Raw genomic sequence first — 10803 nt, 5'->3', positions numbered from 1 at the left:
TTTCGTTCAATTAGACCACTTCATATATATTTTAATATATATATATATATATATATAATTTTACTCATATTCAAAACCATCCTTTTTACGAAGTAACACACGATACTTATAGTTACGAGGAAATCTTTTGTAGACATCTTCTTTGTGGTATCAATATTTGTAAGGCGGAAAAAATAGCAAGACTTGAATAAATATACTGCAATTGGACTGGAGCAATGTTAATGCTAATCGCTCATCCACACAAACTTGATTACCAACAAAGGTTTTTGAAAGTCTCGTGGACAACCCTCGTGAGCTACCCATCCAAAAAGATGGAAAATCATGAGCGTTGAATGGACTTGGACCGAGGATATTCCCCTAGAAGTGCATGCCGCCAAACTACAAAATATTCACCATAATGGTAAGACTACTCAGAGTGAGAGTAATATAGATAGTAATATGCTTGTCACATCAACAAAGAAGATGATGTGACAAGTAATTAAAAAGAAGAGAGATAAATGAAGTAACATAATATATGGTATCATCACATAGAACCTCCCAATAAAATGAATCTATAAAATAACATATGACACTACCCACTATGAAAGTAGTAACATAACATTACGAGCGTTGTTTAGGCTCTTGGGAGCATATGCTCCCGGATGAACAGTAAGTTTAAAAAAATAGTAAACATATTTTAAAAATTCTGATTTTTTTGTGTGGACGTTCATGTTAGTCTAATGAGCGTGCTTGATAATTTTCATGCGAAACGGATAGCACTGCTTCGTTGGTGAAAGAAACAAAATTAAGTGTAACATTTGGTATTCAATTTTTCAGCACATTCAGAATTCTTAAGATTTTCCACTAAGAATCTGCGGGTAGCATTTGGGTGTGATAATGAATACATCTATTTATTTTACAAAAAAATTGACATTTGCAAAAAACAATTTTGTCGGGCAAGAGCATATGCTCCCAAGAAACAAATTGGATTTCTATAACATAAACTAGCAATATATGCATGTTACTAGTCAAGTTACTCACCACTATGCCCAATCCAAGGAAATATTCTAACTCCACAAAAGATCAAACAAACAGAAGCAACATGACACAATAACATAAGCTCATCAGATCCGAATAATTAGCTCTGCAAGGACACACACCTCTCTCCATGGCATCGCCAGGAACCCGGGTCATTTTATTTAAAAAAAGCACCACAATGAACAATAGATGCCGACCAAGACCATAAATTTCTTGAAGATCTGAGGTCCCCTCACCTTTTAGCACCAAGATAGCAGCCAAAGGCGAGGGGACCAAAAGTTCCTCTGGTGGCAGCTGCTAGGACTCCGTTTCTTTTCTCTGGTATGGCTGGTCTATTGTTTTCACTAGAAACACTCCATATATTGATTAAGAAAGAAATTATATAATCATTCAGTACACAATACATTACGCAGAATGAAACACCCACAGCTGAGGGCATCCCCAACGCAAAACCTCAAAGAGAGTCCTTATTTGTCCACGAACAATTTTAGAACTTGCTCAGGGACATCTACTAGGAGTGTGGGTACCCAACGGTGTGCGTTATTTGTGCGCTGCATCGAGGAGAGAGGGAGAAAAGTGGGGTTGTGGTAGGGCTAGGTGAGAGAGTTAGCGGTTGAGTAGAAATAATGGGATTGTGGTTGGACCATCACGGAGGTGACAGACATATGAAATGGTGGATATCGGATAGTCCAGATTGTGTGGGACGAGATAAGGAGTCCAACTTATGGGTGAGAAATGGGGGAGTCCATTAGAAATGCCCTAACAACACATCAACTCTTTAGAAGTTATAAAAAATCTACCAATAAGCTACTTTGCTCTTGTCACAAACGATATTCACCAAGGAAAATTTAGGAATACATTGAAAGATTCCAAATGCACATCTCTTCAAATCAATGAGAACTGACCTATGTAAAACATTATCAGGCAAATAATTTTTCACAAATAGACAACAGTCTCCATGAAGATAGGCTTATGCATGACGACCACTATATAAAACCCTACTAAAAAAGTTCGAAGTTTCATTTCCTCTACAATTGCAAAGATTGGATGGAAATCCAAAGAAGATAGAAGCACCACCCCTTCATGATCTCTAGCCACCACGCTGGCGCTAGCAAAAGCTTCATCGCAATGAAGCTTGTATCAACATTAATCTTTATCGACCCCTCATTTGGCACCTCCCATTTTGCATATTGTAAATCACACAAAAAGAATGCCAACCTGGTGGACTATTCGTTTACATATATCAAGCATGAACAAACAGAATTTGTTGATGCTCCATTTGTAGTCCACATATTGTCCAAAACAGTAAACGATGCCTCAATATAAGCCTTTTCATATCCAAAAAGCACATTATTCTTGAAAAGCAAAGCTCTCCAAAGCAAACAACGAGGGTTATTTTTATTTGTAGGATTTTAAGAACACGTTAAATAGAAAAACATAGGTGTAAGATAGAATTGTGATAAATAAAGGACTGTGAATACATATGACTGTGCTGAATCGGGTTTTAGTTTTAGGAGTAGAAAAAACGCAGTAATCCCAACAATGGATGGTGAGGATAAGGCTAAAGATGGCCCTGTTTGGTCCATGGGTTAAAATTAGTTTGATCTAGTTTAGGCTCAAATATCCCTCGAGTATCCAAACATGAGGGCTAGTTTGAGCTAGTTGCATCTAACCCACCCAAAAAAAACTATCCCACTCAAGATGTGCTAATTGGAGCTAGTTCTCCTATTGTATTTATTGCCAATTTAACCTTGTCATCCAAACACCTCTTTGGCTAGAGTTAGTTCAGGGTTAGTCATAAGCTAGAAACTAACTCTAACCTCTAGCTAAGTTAGAGTATCCAAACAGGGCCAATATGCAAGATTGAGATGGAGTTAATATTGTGCTACTTGTGAAATTTGCCTTGTTCTTTGTGCATAAGAATGCAAAAAAAGGAGGCTTGAATGGATTGTAAAAGTATATTGTTTTTCTATGAAACTCAATTCAATGAAAAATTATTTATTTATCTTATGGTCCATTCCTTTGAGTAAAATGGAAGAATAGCATCACCATATGAACAATTCATGTTCATATAATTTCCGTTCACTTCTCCTATGAATAAAAGAGGCCCCAAACCATGGAGGGTTGGTGACTGCTAACCACGGAGTGCTTGTTTGTGCTTGCAAAAGTGTTAAGTTCATGGGCTACTTTATTACACTTCCTTTAACCGCATCTCTGAAAAAGGGCCCATCAATTTCCTCCCTCATGAATCAAGTAGCAGATCAAAATACCTGGCCACCATGCACCATTCTAAATGATGTTGCCACCGCGACACAATAGGTCTCCAAAATGTCTGACATATTAGCATACCAAATATGGTCTCATTCCTCCAATCTATGCTAGGGACTTGGCTTCTTTTGCATTTGAGCAACTCAAATTGTAACTCCAAGCAGTGAATATACCTCATTCGGACACCATCCTTATGCATGATTGTTTAGCAACAACACTAAAAACCTACATCACATATAGTTTTTCTCATGTCTCACAGGGGACCTTGCACTTCAGTGTCGATCTATGGGTAGCGTTCTTTTTAGGACCAACATACCCAACCTCAAGACTCAAGAGATGACTTTTTTTTAGTTCTACCACTGGGCCATGATTTGAACTAGAGGGTAACACACGTTTTGCCGCGCCATTATTCGGTTTTGGAATAAGTTCTATTTTTGTCTGAATAGTTATTGTGACAATTCACATTCCATGCATAATGTGGAGGCAGGCCCTATTACGTTATCCATGTAAGCAAGTCCTTCCAGTTTTGGAATGTTTTGTTCATCTTTTTTTTATTTTATTTTTTCCTTATTTTATTTTCCTATTTGTTTTTATGTTTCCTTTTTCAAATTTATGAATATTCCTTGAATTCAAGAACATAATTTTAATTCTTTAACATATTTTAAAATTCATAAATGGTTTATTCAAAATCATGGACATTTAACAAAAATCTGTGAATGTTTTTAAAATTTACAAACATTTATTAAAACTGCCAATATTATTTAAAAATCATGAGCATTAAAAACATAATGAATAATTATAAATCTCGTGAACATTTTTTAGATTCATGATTGTTTTTCATATTCTTGAAGAATATATAAATTTATGAACATTGTTTAAATTCGTGATGTTTTTTAAAAAAATTGCTAACATTTTCAAATTTACAAAAAAATATCTTTAATGATTATAATATTTTTTGCAAAATATATTATAATAGAATTTGGTTTCATTACTGTTCATGCAAGACTCACGATCCGAGCAGACCCTTACAATGGGAAAAAGTTTAGAGCTTTTCTGGGCTTCTATTTTTTGGTCATTTAGTAATTGTCATAAAGAGTACAAGACACCTCCGATAGTTAGTGATTGAAATGGACAACAAAAAGATAAAATCAAAAAGCATGCCCCATCATCCTCAAAGAATTCAAGTTTTTCATGAAAAATGCTTAGGATAAATTTAAGCTCATTTTCATATCTGAGCAGCTCTCGGTACGAAAATGACAAATTTAAGGTTTACAATATGTACTATTCTAATCTAATTTTTTTTTCTGAGAGCTACTCATACGTCTAAAAAAGCTGAAATTTGAAGCGGACCTCACGCACCAAATCGTCCTCCATGCACACAAAAAAGTCAAATATAAAAAAGCTGAACTTTGAAGCGGACCACACGCACCAAATCATCCTCCATGCACACAAAAAAGTCAAATGTTTTTGAATTTCTTTTATATTGTTTTTAAATATCTCTCTTAACTTGGTGCAGATAGGCCGGGCTTAGAAATGAATATTTGCTAAATATTGCTCTACTCTCTCCATCCATGAATAAGTATACATCTAATTTTTGTTTTAAGTCAAAGTCTTAAAATTTTAACCAACTTTATTGAAAATATTAGTAATATATATGACATCAAATTGATATATTATGAAATGTAAGTCAAAGTCTTAAAATTTTAACCAACTTTATTGAAAATATTATTAATATATATGACATCAAGTTGATATATTATGAAATACATTTCAAAATGGATATAGTACTATTTTCTAAAAATGTGGTTAAAATTTTAAAACTTTGACTAAAGACAAAAGCTTCGCGGATGGAGGGAGTACATGTTACGGTTGCACTTTTCTATTATGTACTTCCTCCGTTCTAAATTTAAACTAAAACCACAACGAGTAATTTGAAACGGAGAGAATACGTTTTATGGGAGTCATTTTTGCTTTATCTTCTGAATTTTACTATTGGATGGCTGAAATCATTGGTCAGACTAGAAACTTTAGGCCAGATCCTTTTAATATGACCTGCTTCCCCATGCATTCGGGTACTCCACGTCAGATTCCGCAATATACGATCGATCACTTCCAATGTCCTTTAGCCAAAATGTGCAATTAATTTGAGTTGATGAACTAACGACACATTTCACTTTATTTTCAAATAAAAGCTCCAGAAAAAACGTTTAAAACGAAATAGGGACTCTTTTTTTACTAGAATCGTACGTGAGCAAATTATGAGTACATTATCAAGGCACGCAGCCGATCACAGACGAGGCACAAGCTGCAGAACAGAGGACAAGACAACCAAAACCACGGTACAACGCTGATACAAACTAGTGCATCCAGACCCGACTGTACCACGACGCCGTAGACCCGTCACGCGGTGCTGTCGATGGCCATAGGCTGTGCGTCCTGCTTCCCGGCGGCGTTCTCCGTCTTCCTCCATTTGGCGAACATGTTACCGTAGAACTTGGCGTCCCTCTTGTTGTACTCCCTCAGCTTGTCCTTCAACGCCTTGTACGCAACCTTCACCTCCCTGGGGCAGAAACAAACATGAAAAATCAGCCACAATCCATAGGTGAAATCGATACGATATTTGTACTAGCCTTGTTGATCTCCAGAGAGATGGAAGGTGCCTCTACCTGTTGTCTGGGTCGATCTCCAGAGACTTCTTGATATCTAGCTCTGCCAGCTCCAGATCCACGAGCTCGGTGTACGCCTGCGCCCTCCGGTACAGAGCCTTGACGTTTGTGCTCTCCAGTTCCAAAACCTGATCAATAATGCCACCGTTTAGGATCACGTGGTGTGTTGTTGATTGGTTACACTGATGAAACCCTCGTACTCGAAAGGTAACACTAACCTTGGTGCAGAGCTTCTCTGCTTCTTTGTAATCCTTTAGCTTCAGCTTGCACGCTGCGTTGTTTAGCTTGATGCTGATCTTCACTGCCTTGGATTGCTTCTTCTCATCCTCGCTGAAGGAGCTGTCGTACTCAATGTACTTCGCAGCCTGTTCCCGAGGACAAGACAAAGATGCACATCTATGTCAGTCAGGACTCAGGAACTCAATTCCGTATCAATACGTTTTTCACAGGACGAGACTTTTAGTTGAGAGACCGATGCCCTTTATTTACCAGAGACCGATGCCCTTTATTTACCTTCTCATATCTCTTGGAAGCCTTGGCGTACTTGCCCATCTTAAACCACGCATTTCCTTCATCTTTCTTTTTAGCAGCTGCTTCGATCTTCTCAGCATTACTCTTCAAGTCCCAAGATTCTTTCTCCTGAAACAGTAACACGAACATGCGTTCACTTTCTGACAGCAGCAGAGACGGATATGTAAACAACAGACAAAGTAACCACCACAGTTAGTACCTTGTCGAAGGAAACAAGCTCCACTTCATAGAAGACGGTGGAGTTGGGAGGAACCACAGCAAGATCAAGCTTCGTCTCGGTGGATCCGAACGCATGTTCAGGTGGTATTCTAGCTGACGCGACCTCTCCTTTCTTCATGGTGAGCACCGTCGTGTCCAGCCCTTCGATGACCTGCTCCTCATCCGTCCTGAACTCGAATGGTTCGTCGCCTTCATGTCCTTTCTTCGTGAACACAGTGCCGTCGTCCAACTTGCCGATCAGCCTCACTGCAAGCAACAAGTAACACAAGATTAACTTGTCTGACAATTTTCACGAGGTTATGCATGCATGAATTAGCAGTGCGCCGCGCACCTCTCACAACTGCCCCGTCGTTGGGGCGCTCGTAGCCTGCTCCTTCCTTGAGCACCTTCTTCAAGATCCTCTTGTCTTCACCGATGAGGGTGACCGTCTTCCAGGAGACTAGCTCAAGATCGATGTGCAATGTGGAATTCGGGGGCACGGCGCCTTCAACTTCAGAAGCCGGCCTTCCTTGCTCGCCAAAACCATCTGTCCGTCATAAGATGCAGCACATATCAATTTATGAAGCCAGTCAGAAACTTTTGGAGTACAGCAAGGGTAACAGATTTGAGGAGAGATGGTTCACATTGTGGCTTGACGGTCAGGAGGACCTTCTCTCCCTTCTTCATGGTCTTGACGGCTTTGGAAAGTGCCGGGCAGAAGTAACCTATAATTTTAAAGGGAGAGTTGTGCATCAGCGATTCAGAGCTAAATCCTGCTGTTCAATTTGCCAAGGCTAACTGGATTCACTAGATACGAACCATCCTTCACTGCGAATTCAATACCCTCTGACTTGGACACGACCGATCCATCCTCGAGTCTGGCCTCGTACTTGACTGCGTGAGCAAACATGGAACATGTCAGAGAGGTGACAACGCGCGTAGCAAGAGCAGATCGATAACCATTTCATTGAAATTATACATCAGTTCACCATTTCGTTGGAATATACCGACGTACATTCCAGTTCGGCAACCCAAAATCATTAGGTTTCATTAAAAAAATCCGATATCAAATTTATTTCGCTAGCTAATTTCAGACGACAGTTTGGGATGTTTAGCAGAACACAAGTCAGAATCAAAAAATATTCAGTAATTTGGTCGAAACCCAGTTACTAGACACAACGTACCAGTAACTTCGTCCAGATCCTTGGGATTCTCCCATTTCTGACCCTCGACGAGGACCTTCTTGAAGATGCCGCCGTCCTTGCAGATGTCCTTGACGCTGGCCCACGAGAGGAGCTCGACGTCGAACCGGAGCGTCGCGTTGGGCGGGATCGTGGGCGGGGAGCCCGCCTCGCCGTACGCGAGGTCCGGCGGGATGGTGAGGACGGCGTTCTCGCCTTTCTTCATGGTCTTGATGCCCTGGTCCCATCCCTTGATCACCTGCCCCTGCCCGAGCTTGAACTTGAAGGGAGTCCCGCGGTCTCGGCTCGAATCGAACTTGGCCCCGTCGAGGAGAGTGCCCGTGTAGTGCACTGCCATACAACATTCGTTCATTCCGGTTATCATCTATCTGTTGGGTCTGATGTTGCGTGACAACTAGGGTGATCAGATGCAGAGGGGACAGCCGTGCCGTGATCCATACCTTCGACCTCGTCGCCGGTTTCGGGCCGTTCCCAGCCCTCGCCCTCCTTGACGAGCTTCTTCTTCAGCCCCTGCTTCCCGATCTCCTTCTCCTCGCCGACCTTCATCGTCGCCGGGGAGTCGGCCTCCTCCTCGTCGTCCATGGGCTCGCCGTCCGGCTCATTCATCATGGCGTCGTCCTCCTCTTCGAACGCCCTCAGCGTCTCATCCTCCACGGCGGCCATTGTTGGTTCGGTTCGTGGACGCGAAAGTCTCTCTAGGTGGAATGCAAAAAGATGAAGCGATTAACGGGTGCGCGCTCGCTCGCGATCTGTGTCTCTGTGCGTTCTGGATGTTGTTTGCAGCCAGAGCATGGCGCGGCTCGGATCGTTGGCTTCTTATATGGCGGGCGGAGCAGAGATTGTTGCGTTCAACGATGTGATGTTCTAGAGGGTTCCTGTTCCTGTGAGAGAGGGTTGGATTGGGAGATGCTTCCAGATCAGATCAGGGTCGGTGGGGAGCGAGGGCGCGAGAGCATTGGAAGGCAGTGGATGCTTCCAGAGATGCAGGGGAGAAGGACCGGGTCGTCGTTGGTTTCACTTTGTGGGCCTGGACTATCTGCATTTCTTTCCTGGAAGATAGTTTTGACAACTGGGCTACAACAAACAGTGTGAAGAGTTGGGTTGGGTTGGGCCTTCCCTCGGATGTCAGCCGATCCAAAGACGGTGTCTTTGCATATTTGAAGAAAAACAGAATTTGAAAAAGTTTTCAAGGTTGGGTACAGAAATGCATAGCTGGGGGCCTGGGGCTAGGAGTTGCAAGAAAACTTCCATCAAGTCACTGCTGCAAGTAATCACTACATACTCGATGGCAGGGTTTTTTTTTCCTAAAAAAAGAGGCAAAAGCTTAGCCCCATCCATTAATTAAACAGAAGAGAGTTCACAGTTAATTAATGGGATACCGAGTGAAAATCATCACAAACCGCTGAGCGGCACTCGCACAATACCCCACGCACACCTCACATAGAGGCCCTCGCCAAGATCGCACACCGAAGTCATCATCATCACTTCTCCCTAACATGCGTCATCGCCCTCCCTAATATCTGAGCAAGCGACCCCGACTTCAGCGAAGACGAACATTGACCCAACCCTCACCGTAGAGGTTGTACGGAAACACAAGAAGGCATGTGCCACACTAAGACACCCACACTAAGGGAAGCGCAGCTCCAACTCTGAAGGATAGTTTAGAAGAAGAAGAACTATGCAAGGTTGGAGCCATGAAAGACCACCGAACAGACCATCTGTAGCATGTCATCGTCGCCACTAACAATACATATAGGGGTGTGTGTGGAGGAGCATCGTATCTACGAGAAATGGAGATGGAAGTACACACAAGAAAATTAGACAGGTTCGGCCCCTCTACTCTAGAGGTAATACCCTACTTATGTGTGCGGTGTTCTTGCTCTTGCATGTAGCATTATAGGTGTGTTCAACCCTAAGCCCGGTGCTCTCCTCCCCACATATATAGAGTGCGTCGGGAGGTGTGTAGGATCGAAAGTATGTCTAAGGGGGGTGATTAGACTACTTGACCAAATAAAAAACTTGTCATTTCCCAATTTTAGTTTTAGGCAAGTTTTAGCATTTCTACTAAGTCAAGCAGCACCCTACACATGCAAGTCTAAGAGTTGTGCAACGGAAAGTAAAGTCTTTGCATATGAACGTAAATGAGGGATCGGAGAAATCAAGCAATGAAGATACGGTGATTTTTGGCGTGGTTCCGATATGTCCATGTTGAAGGGGACTTCAACCTATGGAGGGTAACAGCTGCGCGAGTCTACGGAGGGCTTCACCCACGAAGGGTCCACGAAGAAGCAACCCTGTTTATTCCACCATGACTTACGTCCATGAAGGACTACCCTCACTCGGGGTAGATCTTCACGAAGTAGGCGATCTCGTTGCCCTTACAAACTCATTGGTTCAACTCCACATGATCTTGGAGGCTTCCAAGTGACACGTAATCAATCTAGGAGACACAACTCTCCAAAAGGTAATAGATGGTGTTGTTGACGATGAACTCTTTGCTCTTGTGCTTCAAAAGATAGTCTCCTCAACACTCAACCACTCTCTCACAGATTTGGCTTTGGTAGGAGAAGGATTGGAGTGGAAAGCAACTTGGGGAGGCTAGAAATCAAGGTTCAAATGGTTGTATTGGAATGCCTTGATCTCAACACATGAGTATGTGGTTCTCTCTCAAAAAATGAATGGTGGAAGTGTAGTTTCGTTCGGATGGATCCTTCCAAGAGAAAGTGGGGGTGGAGGCGTATAAGTATCCTTCACCAAGAATTCAACCGTTACAACCTTTTGACTCAACTCGGTGGCACCGAAACAAAAAATCTCAATGAGACCGACATGTGTAAAAGATTCGAACGTTGGCTTTTCTGTGAGACCAAATGGAACAACTCAGTGGGACCGATGTATGATGACCTAAGCAAGACCTCATTTTG

At 41.9% G+C, this 10803-nt stretch overlaps 1 protein-coding gene across 1 annotated transcript; it reads right to left on the bottom strand.

The window, feature by feature from the left end:
- Positions 1-5491: 5491 nt before the first annotated feature.
- Positions 5492-8832, bottom strand: LOC125542478 (70 kDa peptidyl-prolyl isomerase). Its single transcript, XM_048705530.2, has 10 exons — positions 8323-8832; positions 7865-8212; positions 7500-7574; positions 7325-7405; positions 7033-7227; positions 6682-6947; positions 6465-6590; positions 6170-6316; positions 5952-6079; positions 5492-5845 (listed from the first exon to the last, which is right to left on the bottom strand). Exons 1-10 carry the CDS (start codon positions 8543-8545, stop codon positions 5686-5688), a joined length of 1749 nt encoding a protein of 582 aa, XP_048561487.2. The 5' UTR covers positions 8546-8832; the 3' UTR covers positions 5492-5685.
- Positions 8833-10803: the final 1971 nt, after the last annotated feature.

This window comes from Triticum urartu, chromosome 2A (genome assembly GCF_056163025.1).
Source record: "Triticum urartu cultivar PI428250 chromosome 2A, HENAU_Tu73, whole genome shotgun sequence".
In the NCBI taxonomy this organism is placed as follows: Eukaryota; Viridiplantae; Streptophyta; class Magnoliopsida; order Poales; family Poaceae; genus Triticum; species Triticum urartu.
Note: the sequence above shows the minus strand (reverse complement) of the source record. Positions and strands in the feature narration are given on the sequence as shown.

What these genes read in the sequence shown, in the direction of transcription:
- LOC125542478 (XM_048705530.2), bottom strand. Translation starts at nt 8,545, where the DNA reads ATGGCCGCCGTGGAGGATGAGACGCTGAGGGCGTTCGAAGAGGAGGAC. An exon ending in TGAATTCGCAGTGAAGGATG is followed by an intron (nt 7,406 to 7,499) that starts GTTCGTATCTAG and finishes TTAAAATTATAG; the next exon opens with GTTACTTCTGCCCGGCACTT. An exon ending in CGACGGGGCAGTTGTGAGAG is followed by an intron (nt 6,948 to 7,032) that starts GTGCGCGGCGCA and finishes TGTTGCTTGCAG; the next exon opens with TGAGGCTGATCGGCAAGTTG.